This window comes from Malus domestica, chromosome 03 (genome assembly GCF_042453785.1).
Source record: "Malus domestica chromosome 03, GDT2T_hap1".
Taxonomy (NCBI): domain Eukaryota; kingdom Viridiplantae; phylum Streptophyta; class Magnoliopsida; order Rosales; family Rosaceae; genus Malus; species Malus domestica.
Window position 1 is genome coordinate 35,545,762 of NC_091663.1, and position 13,481 is coordinate 35,559,242.

At 37.8% G+C, this 13,481-nt stretch overlaps 2 protein-coding genes across 4 annotated transcripts; one reads left to right on the plus strand and one right to left on the minus strand.

Annotated features, from left to right (window-relative positions):
- Positions 1-1,217: 1,217 nt before the first annotated feature.
- LOC103419106 (transcription factor bHLH7) lies at positions 1,218-4,177 on the plus strand. 3 transcript variants are annotated; one of them, XM_008357229.4, is made up of 8 exons: positions 1,218-1,431; positions 1,916-2,349; positions 2,555-2,617; positions 2,757-2,903; positions 3,097-3,162; positions 3,434-3,499; positions 3,708-3,767; positions 3,867-4,177. In XM_008357229.4, exons 2-8 carry the CDS (start codon positions 1,948-1,950, stop codon positions 4,023-4,025), a joined length of 963 nt encoding a protein of 320 aa, XP_008355451.3. In that variant the 5' UTR covers positions 1,218-1,431; positions 1,916-1,947; the 3' UTR covers positions 4,026-4,177. The 3 variants fall into 3 exon arrangements, with proteins under 3 accessions (XP_008355451.3, XP_070675520.1, XP_070675521.1); XM_070819419.1 differs by having other exon boundaries at positions 1,265-1,431; positions 1,921-2,349; XM_070819420.1 differs by having other exon boundaries at positions 1,267-1,431; positions 1,890-2,349.
- A 105-nt stretch (positions 4,178-4,282) lies between these two features.
- LOC103432441 (uncharacterized) lies at positions 4,283-7,374 on the minus strand. The gene is made up of 9 exons (XM_008370639.4): positions 7,061-7,374; positions 6,773-6,834; positions 6,555-6,609; positions 6,213-6,311; positions 5,958-6,044; positions 5,270-5,386; positions 4,971-5,063; positions 4,799-4,829; positions 4,283-4,637 (listed from the first exon to the last, which is right to left on the minus strand). The coding sequence occupies exons 1-9, from the start codon at positions 7,163-7,165 to the stop codon at positions 4,462-4,464; spliced, it is 825 nt and encodes a 274-aa protein (XP_008368861.3). The 5' UTR covers positions 7,166-7,374; the 3' UTR covers positions 4,283-4,461.
- Positions 7,375-13,481: the final 6,107 nt, after the last annotated feature.

A 13,481-nucleotide genomic window follows, 5' to 3' on the forward strand; every position in this document is an offset into this window, starting at 1 on the left:
TTGAAAATCCTTCTTGACCGAGACTTGGATAAATAACCAATCGGCCTCGTCGCAGTGCTGTTTATCCAAATTGAAGATGCTCCGTGGTCGACTGATTCTATGGCTCTAGTGCTGTCTATCCAAACTTGGCACGGCTAGATAATTGTGTAGAGTCCGACTGCAACTCTAACTTGTCGAATAAAATCTGACCCGTGGCACAGGTGCTAAAGCCTATCTTCAGATGGTTGATTCTTCAAAGATGATAAAAGCCCATCTTGACTTATCCCATCGTAATTAAAAGCCTAGCCTAGCTAGGCTTTCTTTTCTTGTCATAATCCCATCACCCATCCATGCATCCTAATCCCATTTAATGAATTTCAAACAATTTTAAATTCATTTCTTACTACTTGCCAATCTGTCACCACCACCACACGCCAGATATCCCAAATCAATTTGAATTGTATCACTTGCTTGGGGATATAATCTGCATCCTATCCATCCCATTTAAGAATATGCCAAGATAATTCATATTAAAAGATAATTATTATGATAAAAACTATAATATTATCCTTTAACAATAACAAAAATTATCTCCACTTTTCCATCCGACAGTTGAGAACTGTACTCCCTCAACGACCTTGATTACACGGGCCGATGGTGTAAATTTGGGTCCAAACAGTCATAAACCCTGGTAATCGATCAGTAGTTGATGATTTTGTTCATCGTAAATCATTTTAGTTATTTTGTGAAAAATCTGTCAATATTGACAAAAATATCGTTTAAAAAGTGATCACGTGGTCAAGTTAGGCTTTGGGAAGTTGCTTTTACTGAAATTTGATATTCACTCGCTAACTTGAAAAGTAAATGAGATTTTTACCTTATAGGGATTTGATTTAGAAAAGAAGAAAAAAAAAAAAATATATATATATATATATAAAAGGAAAAGACAAAAATAGTGAAACATTCATAATTCCAAAATCGTCATCTCCCATTAAATTTTCAAATAAAATAGAAATTCACAGAAAAACCCACTCCGGTAACTCACTTCTTTTTTTAAAATATATTATTTTGTTTTTCTGCTTTTGTGTTTTCAAATAAAAAATAAAAATAAGCGTATGACAGAAAACTAGTAATTTATAATTTATATATAATTAACACATCAGTTATTTTCCATTTTTGTAGAGCAAGATTGTAGGACGTCAGTTGTTTTAATCAAGGGTAGAAGAGACATTTCATCTGGCCTGCAATCCTCCGACAAAGCTTAATTTCATCTCTCTGTTTGTACGTACTGTTCTGCTGCCCACGCCAAACACAATGCAGGCAAGAGCGCGCCAACACCTCGCTGCCATCTCTTCTTCTCTCCGCTGAAAAACCCTAAACTCCAAAGCTCCCCCTCCCCCCCTCTCCGCCGGAACCGCAAGCCGCTCTCGTGCTTCCGCTCGTCACAAAAAGGTAACATATTTAAATCACAAGGCAACCCATTTCACTTCTTCCCATTTTCCCAGCACGATTCTGCCATTAATTCTTACATTTTTCTTAATTTTTCATTGTTTTGGCAATTACCAGTTTTTCGTAGTAGTAGTTTTTGTTGAATGGTTATGCTTGTTTGTGATCTCTGGTTGAAGATTTTTTGTGGGTTCGTAATTGATTAGCAAGTTAATTTTGGGTTAGCATGAAAAATGGGTTCTTAGTTACATCTTAAATAGGAATTTTTTTGCCACTATATTGTTTGGATTTGCGTACTAGCTTCCAAATTTCCAATTGGGTTTATTGACATTGTTCTAGTGGTAGTAGAAATCCACAGCTCTACCTCATTTCACCATTCTTTTTAATTTGTTTGGTTTAAATAACTTATAGCATACAGAGCTTTAAAATTTCCATGAACATATGATTTGGGTTGGCATTGGTAGTAATGCCGTACTTCGCTCGTGCTTAGTTAAGATCGAAGATCCTTTGCATCGGGTTGGTATGGAAGGGCAGAGTAGCCTCACCAACACCATACAAATGCTGTCAATGGGTTTCTGTGGGAATGCTGCGGATGATATCTCTGAGGCACTGGGATACAATCTGAACCAACAGGTTATGATGGAGGCTGGAAGGACTGCGGATCAAACTGATGTTCTTTCTTTACCTTGGTGGATTCAACCCGAAAAGCCATCCCACAATTACGTTGAGTATCTAGCTGAGAGTTCAGCATTTGTCCCAAAGTCTCCTTGTGAAGATATGTGGGAAAGCATTCCTTCATCTGTTGTTAGCATACATGATGTTGGCAGGGTCTCTGAATTCCAACGAGATGGGTTGTACAGTGGTCTGGACAATGCTTGTGGTTCTAAATCAACTGATTTCTCTAGGGATATGGACTCTTCAAAGGTAATAGTCTTGGAAATGCAACGTTACATTTGTCCGTTGAAATTAAGATGAGAAATCGAAAATATTTCTTTGGTTTGAAGCTCTTCCTTTCCTCTCTTTGATGGATAATGCTTATGGTTGGAACTTCCCTGTCTGGTTGACTCTATAATTGGTTTTTCTCACCCAATTCCTCGTTTTGGTTCTTGTAATTGAATTTTTTTGACAGATGAAACTTCTGAGCCTACATAATGACGAACTTGTGAATACACAACATCAGCTTCCCATGCAGGTTAAGTGAATTTTAACAGCTTTCTTTGATATCACATTCAGGTGCGATTGCCTCGAGCAATCAGTTCAACGATAGTGGTTTTTTTTTTTCTCTTTTGAGAACTTTATCATGATAATGCTGTGCAATGTACTTTCTGCAGTATCATACTTCAAGGACAGATAATCCAAATTGGGATAGCTATGATAGTGTTTCTCAAGTTGATCCAAGAGCAACAATTGACACACCTGGTTCTCTTTGCCAACCACATCACATTGTTTCGAAGCAGAGAACATTTTCATCTGAATATGTAAGCCTAGTGCTTTGAGTAGATAAACTGAACTGTCTAACAATCGTGTGACTTTCCACTCACATAGCAGACATCACCATTACCTGTTCTGTTCACCTCAAGTCATAATGTTTGTAAATTAATATAAATGGATTTTGTTGAACATTTTGTTGGAGATACATTAATTTCTATAACTGGTTTCTTATTTATTCAGAATCGCAGGATGCGAATCGGTGAAAGGCTCAGTGCATTGCAAGAACTGCTTCCAGAACCTGCAGAGGTATGTATGTGAAAGAAATGAATGTATGCAGTTGCTCATGTACTAGATGTCCATATAAACATAATTAGAGTTTCACATGTAAATGTAATACATTCACCGACATATCATGCTTATCATAAAGATCAAATGTAGGCTTTACAGAGTAGGATTACAAATTTAATCGTGTCTTATATATGGCCTCGGATTCAATGCTACTATTAGGCAAACATATTTTTTGCGGAGAATGCGGTGAGATGTCCATCCATATAACTGGTTACTTTTGAATGTGTAGGGTCGTCAAGTATGTGTACTGGATGATGTAATTGACCAGATCAAGTTTTTGAAGCTTCAGATAAAGGTAAATCTGTCTCTTTACGCTGCAACTCCACAGGTTTGCATGATTTTTACATGAATGAGCACCTTCTCTAAAATACAAACTGCAGTGTTGCGTCATCAGCAGATTGTATTCGGATTGTCATTGTTCTTACAGGAACAAGCCATGATTCTATGGCAGTTTTTTTTCTTCTTTTTACAAATAAGGATATTTATATTACTCATCTTTTCAGGACTTAAGTAGAAGCAGATTGGGAGGTGAACCGATTGCTGAACCTATTATTTTCCGTGAGGTAAATTCATCTATTCTACGCTCTGGGTTAAGGCAAAATCATCCGTCTTTCACATTATGCAAGGGAGATTCATATGATCGATCTTTTTATGTTTCCCAGGGATATGGTCACTACTTTTGCCACCAGCAGATGCTGAATGAACCTCTCGAAGAAATGATCGGAAATTTACTGGAGGTAGATGTACTGGCAGCAAGCGAGCTGTTGGAGAAGAAAGGTCTTTTGCTGCTGCCAATGGAATACTCCGAAGATTCAGCTTGAGTTTGTTAGATAGATACTTTGCACACTACATAAATATCATGTTTAATGTTGCTCTTTTGTTGAATTTCATAAGATTTCATTAAAATACGAATTGTGACTTGCTGCACAAGTTTCTCGATGTGAATACTTGCAAATTGCGACGAGTTTGGCAAGCTTGGAATCTTGTTCTTACTGTGTAGCAACTGGTAAATCTCCTAACAAATTCACTTTTGGGGATTTCTCGTCGCGTAAGAGATGATGAATGCGAAAGCACGCAATTGAATTTGAAAACAAATCATTTCGGGTGCTGTAAATTGGAAGTGCTGTACACGAATGCTGGAGAAGACAACCTTCTTCTCTTCTGCACATTTACACTTCATTCCTAAGCAAAAATATCACATCTATACGTAAATGACGAAAAACATTTACATTGAATTTGCAGTTTCTTTTCGTGATACTATCTTAACCGGTCTGAGTCTATCCGGACTATGAGAGGCTTCCGAAGATCCAAGGACGAATCTGCTCCGATGGATAGCATTGAAGGGGACAAGATGCCTTCTATTTCAGCATTTTCAGCCACTGCTTTGTCCAATGAAGCCTTTGCAACTTTAGTAATGCAAGCCATTAGAATCACTGTGCAAGTAACACAAAGGAACTCAAAATTTAGCAAATGCTCGAAAGGAAACGAAATGATCTCATTCTCAGACAAAATTTACCGGTCAAAGAATGAGATATCATGTTAACCACAAGAAAATTATCTATATCACGATTCAAGATAAAGAAAAAACACTCACCGGATATTCCAAAACCTAGGGCTATAAACACCTGCAACCACAAGCCGATACTGATATCAATCGAAGAAGGAAAGGATGCAGTAGTCACGTAGCATTCCATACAGACGAGAAACTTTGAGTCCGTTGCACTCCTGTTAAAATTTTAAAGCTCTAACGGTCATGCAGCACTTACCCAGTGAGTGGTTGAAACCCCATTCCACCCGTCTGTAACGTCTGAAAGATCCTTAAGTGTTGTACCAACATACACCAGTGCAAATGTGGTGGGCTGAAATATAAAAGCAGACCAGATTTCATCACTAGAATGACAGGGTTACTTATAAGTACTCTCTAATAGAATTGTGTTTCTAACACCAATGAGATGTAGGCGCTGAACTTTTCGGATTTAAAATTTAGATAGATCAGCAAATTATGAGCTCAGATGAAAAATGATCTTCATGGCTAAATCAGAATGTAAATAAAGCAAGTGAATACCATCATCCCCAACCAAGATGCCAGTACATAGTCCCCTAAGTTAACAGGAGTCACCGAGAGGAGGTAGTTCAGCATGTTAAATGGAACCAAAGGAGCAAGCCGAAGTAGCAGAACTATCTGTTGGGCAAACACCAAAAGAAAACGAAAGATCAGGAATTTCGTGGAGAAGAATGAAAACCACAGAAGCAAGAATATAAGCTCAAATCAATTTTTTATAACTGTTTATATATAAGGTAACAGATGCATCGACCAATAGAATTTTTAAATTTACTACTACTGCAATCAAAATGTAAGCCAGAGCAAAACCTGCTTACACGACATTGGCTCAAATCACTTTAAACTTTGTCCTAAGGAAGTTAACACTACTTAGAAGGTCTCAAGATTGCAAGGGGGGAATTTTCTCCTTGAAATACTACTCTATATATGCAGGGGTTTCTAAGTTCACATGAACTCTCACATGATCATATGAGTACAGTTTCATCACCCTCGGTTAATTATTCTGTGCTACGGATATGGCCCTGTCGGATTCTAAAATATTATTTTACTCATCAGAAATAGTAACAATATGTCTGAATATGTTGATGGTATTGGTCACTGTGACTGCAAGAATTCATCTTCTTTCCAACCACAGAATATATCACATCCCGGCATACTATGTCCAAAAACAAAAGGTTCAGAAATTATATGCCTTAAAACCAGATCTGTGAATTGCAATAGAAACAGCTTGAAACTTTGGATAATTCTTGAGTTTGGAAGTGACATAAGATCTTCCAATCTGCATGAAGATAAAAAGTTAAGATAAGCGTAAGTGTACAAAGCTGTTAATGACAGATACTATCAAAATCATTGGTCAAATCCACTATTTGGCTTACAATGACAAAAGCATACACATCCAAGCACACATACAGAAGAACCGAGAAAATCAACGTCTTAAGAGACTCACTGTTCTTCCAAGAAAAAATGACGCCGTGGCACCTAATGTTGCACCAACAGAGTCGGCAACGAATCCAACAGGCAAGCCAAAAAGATAACCTCCACCAAGCTGGCAACAGAAAAACAAGTCAATCACAAAAGGGATCCCTCATCTTTCAACAACGGGGGTTAATTAACACCAAAATGTCAAAACTAAGATAAGTCCTACACTTAAGTCCACTATAAACGCGCACTAGATAACGCATTAAAAGTCAAAATTTGGACAAGCTACAGATCTTCACCAATAATTACAAGTTTGAAGTTAGTTTTAGATGACAATTAAAGCAACCGGAAATCGGAAACTTTGGCTTACTGTAAGCACAGAAGCTGGAACAGAAAGGACTGTGAGAGGAATGTATGCAACAGCCCTGCAATTTCCCAAACCAAAATATGAGACAGATGATATGGTGAAATCAGATAGAGGAATGTACTACTTGAATATGCTCTTACATATACATATACATAGATATATACATCATTGATGTATGAATGCAAAAAAAGATAATTAAGGCTAAGTGAGATGAAACTTACAGCACAAGTGGACCCCAGGGGCCAAGATCCTGCTTAACCCATATCAAGAAGTCCTTCAAAAACTGGATTAATAAGCAAATCAAACATGGGTTTAGCTAAATAAATTTACAAACTTTAACCAAAAATCCAACCTAAATCCTGCATTAAGCTCCACCCAAAATCCGGATATTACAGATTAAGCAGAAAACGTTAGCATTGGCAAAACAACACACTAAGAATGTATATACACAGATATATATATATAGAGAGAGAGAGAGAGAGAGAGAGAGAGAGAGAGAGAGAGGGTGCCTGTTCGATGGGGAGGGTAACGCAGGCGGTGACGACGGCGGCGAGGAGGAAGATGAAGACGGCGGATCGGAAGGCGCAGGCCCAGGAGAGGTAGCGGAGTGCCATTAGCGACGAGAGCAGTCTACGACGCCAAGGCCTCAAATGTTTGTGGTGGTGGTCGTCGTCGTCGGCGGCGGCGGCGTCGAAAGTGTTGGTCCCATCATGCCTAAACGACAAGCGGACAATCAACGCTTGTGCGTTTGCCAGATTTAGCAGCTTTGACGATGGTCAGCTCCCGCCTTTTACTATTGCCATCACCTTTTTTAATCTCACATACATTGTAATTACTAATTCGGGTTATGTAATAAACTAATCTTATCTTAGGGATTGTTTAGTGGTTAAGATTAAACAAGATTAGAATTGAGTCCAAGTTATCTCAATCGAATTCACTCCTTTAAAATGATAAATTCTAAGTTTTATTCGCGTTCTATATTATTCACTTCAAAATTTAATGAAGTGTTTCGATCCAAATGGATTCAATAAATAAGTCGTTATTTATCTTTCAAGTCCCATTGGACTATACTCTCAAAACTAATGAGATAAATGCTCGCAAAGAAGCATTTATCTCATGAATTTAAAGTGTTCAAATATGTATTAGTAACTCGTAATACTTTGTTTGAATCTCTTTCCATGATATTGCTTGTTCAAATAGAAAACAAATCCAATTGTCATACCGGTATTGTTGTACATAAGGGTGACATTTTAGGTCCAATCTTTTAATCCGACCTAACTCATTCAATAAAAATAAGCATTTGGGTGAGTGGTCGGGTCTTTAACGAATGGACCCGTTAATCATCCATTATTTCAAGGGAAATTTAACGAAAAGCTTTTGGTACTATTTACTTTGACGAAAAACCACATTTTTACACTAAGAAGTCAATCATGGTACTATTCACTTTACCATTTATTTTGTTCTTTTCGTTAAAACTCAAAAATTTCAAGCTTTTTTCATTAGTTTCCCTTTATTTCAAAGGTCATTTTGGTTTCATCCACATACCATTAACTTTTGTTAGCACCAGTTAATTGAGGATAGTTTGTAATTTCAAAAAAGAAAAACCTAATCAAGCCGCACTCCTCTCCTTTCACTCGACTGCATACGAATCTCAAACCCACACAATCACACTGTCACTCCTCTCGTCCTCTTCTGAACACGCGCAAACTGCAATCACTTTATCACTGATGTCAAGAGTGTTGGAATCCCACGTCAGTGGGTGAAAAAGAAAACCATGTGTTTAAATATGATTGCCCCATTATAACGACACCGGTACTGTTCCCAATTTTACCACCTGTTCAATCTGTCAAATGTGGGGTTTTACCACAAAAGACCTCGGTATTAGTTAGAGTGAGGTAATCCTATTTAAAGTCATTGCTTTTCTTTTACCCCCACCGATGTGGGATTCTAACAATCCCTCTCACGTGTTACCTCATTTAGTGGTTCGCATGTGGAGATCCACACATCGGCAATTGAAACTCAGAGGTTGACTCTATACCATGAAGAAAGTTGAGATTCTACCATAAAACCAATTCGCAATATGGGGAGTAGCCTAATCTCTTATAAGCCCATGCAAGATCCTTCCTCCCATCAATGTGAGACTCATTCTCAACACGTCCTCTCATATATGGCGAATTTTTAAGACTAACACGTGAACAACACAACGGGTTGACGTCGAGCGCATGTGGCTGTTTGACTTCTCATATGAGACAACTTGCTCTGATACCATGAAGAAAGTTTAGGTTTCACCATAAACCTAATTGGTAATATGGGGAGTAGCCCAACCTCTTAACAATGGTATCGGGCTTCACAAATTTCAACAACAGAAAATCAACATATATGTAGGATTGCCCCACTCTAACAACACTAACATTGTATTCAACTTTACCGCATGCCCAATTCGTCAAGTGTAGAGTTTTATCACAAAATGTCTCGGTATTAGTTAGAATGGGATAATTTTATTTAAAATCATTGCTTTTCTTTACCTCCACGAATGTGGGATTCTAATAGAAAGGGTGAAAGACAATAGCTCGGTGGAGGACATCGCTTCAGCTTGGACGATGTAAGCCTCAGTTTCCTTACTTTTATGTGCCTCCAAATGCACATGTCACAATCAAAATTTATTCTACATGTGATTAAAATATGTGTAATCTGTATTGAAATACAAAATTAAAAAAAAAAAGTGATCACGCTATGAACGGGTTGGATTTGGATGATTCATTAACTTAACAACCTGAATATTGAATGACCCGTTAGCTTAACAAGTTCGTTTAAAGTCGACCCTGACCCAATAAAACTGATCCGTTTATAGGTCTAGTTGTATGTAGATCCCTATGCTTTTATCGAAACCCAACCTGGTGGCAAGAGTGGGCTGTACCTTTTGGAATTTTTCATTAGTTTGGATTGAAAATTCCTACCCAAGTTATCGTCACAAAAAAAGGTTTCGGCCACTTGCATCAATCCACAGCCTTAATCTTAACCCACTAGGCCTAAAACAAGCTATGTGAAGCAAGTCCGTGCATTGCCATTGGGAGGGTGCATTTGGTACACACAAACCCTCGGTACACACAAACCCTCCCAATGCACTTTGGAAATCCGATTCATAGCTCAACATACTCCGTCAATAAGGGGCTAGCTTCTTCATCACCTCCGCTCGAAAACAATCCACATCATTGAGCCTGGCTTGCATATATTTTTCGTTTTAAGAAATGCTGGGCCTTGAGAACAATTTTTCAGTTTTCAAGCATAAGGGTATTGGGTACTAAATTGCAGGAGGAATGGCTAAAAGGCATGATCAAGGGCGAGACAGATAGTTGGCCAGCAAGATGTGGTCCTCCAAATAAAGGTTCATATGACATAAAATACCAAGCAAACTTGCACATCTTGATGCCCCTCTTTAAGTTTTAACCTTCATGTCTAGGGTCATGTGGTCCTTTGCGACAACCAAACCCATTTGCATAGAATTAATGTGTATTCAATTGACTATAATAAGTTCCTCTTCCTACAAGAAAGAACTCCATTGAAACGCATATTTCATTTATGCGCTGTATATCTCAAGTTACCATGAAGAACTTAGGTATGGACATTCCAGCCACATCATCAGTAGTGAACCTCTCATGAAAGTATGAGAATTCCCTTCCATTTTGGTCTCACCCGACCCCAAGCTGATCCCACCAATATATCGAATAGTGTAGCCCTACCGAAAAATTTTCTCCGAAGTATTCACTCATTGCCACGTGAGCCATGCATAGCGGCATCTCCAATTTAGCTAACTCTAAACCATATTGCGCAATTGACTTGAAATAGGTTCAATACAATCCTCAACCCTACTAGTTAAACTTTAAAACTTATTGTGTGATTGACTTAAAATACCTCTATGCAAAATAGTACCTTTAGGGTGCGTTTGTTGTACCGGACTGTCTCGGACTGGACTAGACTAGCCTCAGGAACTAAGTTTGACTAGCTTAGACTAGACTAAGCTGGACTAGCTTAGTGAAGCGTTTGGTGCAGTGTCGGACTAACAAGTAGGATAATTAACAAACTCTAATATTATATTATTTAATCCATAATTATTAATATTTTATTTTTATCCTATTTTTTATCCCTCTATTCCTCCCTTACAGTCCCATTTTGTCCCTCTTTTTCTCCTCTTTTTTTCTCCCTTTTTCGTTCCAATCTTTTCCTCCTAAATTAAACATCTCAATTCCAGCCTCTCTATCCTCCCTCCTTCTCGATTTCAGTCTATATATATATATATATATATATATCTCTCTCTCCTCCCTTTCTCTCTCTCTCTCTCTAGCTCTGCGCTAATCGAATGGAACCCTCACGGCTCCATTTTTTTCGATGAGTTGCAGGTTTCCCGACAAGTTTTCTGGCTAAACCTCGTCAGATTAGATGAGGTTTGCACCACTAACAAACTCTTCCCCATCTCTGGTCCCAGATTCGAGCTTTGCATGCTCGAATCTGTCATGGATTCGATAAAACCCAAACCGCCCGAGACTTCCAGGCCATTTTTCGGTCACCTCCGACCACCTTTTGGCCTCGATTCAGGTAGAATCGTAATCCCCTCACTCCCATCTTCAATTTGGTATTTTATATGAAAATTGGTTGTGAAAAGCATCTAGTCCAATGGTTTTCGAGGGTGAGTGGTCGAGGAGCAAGGCGAGGAGGAGAGAGGGGACAGTCTTAGCTAGTCTCATGATTTTCGAGGGGTCTCACTAAGACCAGCTAGTCCCTGATTTAGTCCAAGCGAGTGAGACTTAGTCTCATTAAATTTAGTCCCTGTCAGGAACAAACATGGGACTGGACTAACCCTTAGTCCAGTCCAGTCCAGTACACTTTAGTGAAGACAAACAAGCGCCCCCTCAGTGTACATATCCAAGTTTTTCTCTGTGCAAAGGAAGAAAGTCTTGGGTGTGGCATCCAGAGTGAGTGTGGTGAATGAGGGGGTGGAGACCAAAGTGAGGTACATGAGTATGTGAGTTTTATTATGTCTGGGGCCGCACAAACACGGTGTCATAATTTCTCGTGCGAATTGAAGCTTTATTTAACGTTTGAGCACGTTCAACTACCTACTCCATACTCCAATAATGGCCACTTCACTTATAATCATCCATCACGGTCATCATTGCAATCCTTATTTTTTTTCATTCCGTCTTTGGTATTTGACCAGGCTAGATTAGCTAGTTGTGACGTTGGTAGGAGCCAGCCACCGCCCCACAGCAAATAATTTGCAGTTGCGGATAGGCCATTTTCAACTCGATATCTCGCCGCATTCAACTTTGTTTTTTCTTTTCTTTGCACAGCTGAAATTATTGAAACGAAATCATAATTATAATTTATAAAAGCTTTTTCTGACTTTGATTTTATGTGAACACTCAACAGATCGATCGATGGGATGTCAATTTGATCGATGCAACAGTATCTGTACATGGAATCGAACTAATAAAGTTATATAGAAAGGTTTCTCATCCATGATGATTAAAAAGCTTTGCTTTTTTTTTTCAACTTCATCTCATCAACCCATTCCCAGCTGGCCGCGTGATCTGATTTACACCATTTTGGTACTCTTCGATGTGAAATGAGTACATGACATGTAAGATGTTCACACCCCTATATGATTGATCACATATATATCAATAATGAGTTGGGGGAGTTCATGCGCAGGTGTACAACTCTCAACCACTAATGCATGCGTAACTCACATGACTGATAATCGATTGCCCTAAACTCTAACCTCTAAACATTAAGCTCCAAATAGAATTCATATCACTTGCACGTACATGAATGATTGTTAGTGACAATATTCCTAATTTATTTAGTGCATATGATTGACCTATATTTCATATAAGGTTTATTAGTTGAAATGCCCCCTAAAACTGCAGTGAGTCTTAGTTTACCCTCTGAAACGGGTTTTGTCTCATTTTGACATTTTCAACTTTTTTGTCTCATTTTACCCACTTCTGTTAATGGACTGTTAAACTTAAGGGTAGTTTAGACCTTTCAATTTTTACACATTTATTTACCTCTAGCATGCGCACTAAACAAATCTCAGTTTTATTTTTGACAACTCTAATTCAAACACATAAATTTTGGGCACTTTTAAAAATAAATTATTCAATCAATAGAAAATTTCCGAGCAGCAAAATCATTGTATCAACCAAAATACAGGTTACATTTGTTCGTAGAGTCATTTCACTTGCAAGACATCCATGTATTGGCTCGAAACTTTGCAAATGAAAAATATTCATTACAACAAAATCATTATACCACTAAGCTATCCTATCCAAATTAAGTACTCCCAAACCAAAAAAAAATCATTTAAAGCAAATGTGCATAGTTTGAACAAGCTCATGCCTAGTGGAATTAGTGTTCAACAATGTGAATTTTTTTTGTTTCAAACTATGCACATTTTGCTTTAAATGATTTTTTTGGTTTGGGAAATATTTTGGATAAGATAGCTTAATGGTATAATGATTTTGTTGTAATAAATAGTTTTCAATTGCAAAGTTTCGAGCCAATACATGGATGTCTTGCAAATGAAATGACTCTACAAACAAATGTAACCCTTATTTTGGTTGATACAATGATTTTGTTGCTTGAAAATTTTCTATTGATTGAATAATTTATTTTTAAAAATACCCAAAATTTATGCGTTTGAATTAGAGTTGTCAAAAATAAAATTGAGACTTATTTAGTGTGGGCACTAAATGTAAATAAAGGTGTAAAAACTGAAATGTCTAAAATACCCTTAAATTTAACAGTCCATTAATGGAAGTGGGTAAAGTGAGACAAAAGAGTTGAAAATGTCAGTTTTAGGGGGCAAAGTGAGACAAAATCAGTTTCAAGGGGTAAGCTGAGATGCAACCGCAATTTTAGGGGGCATTT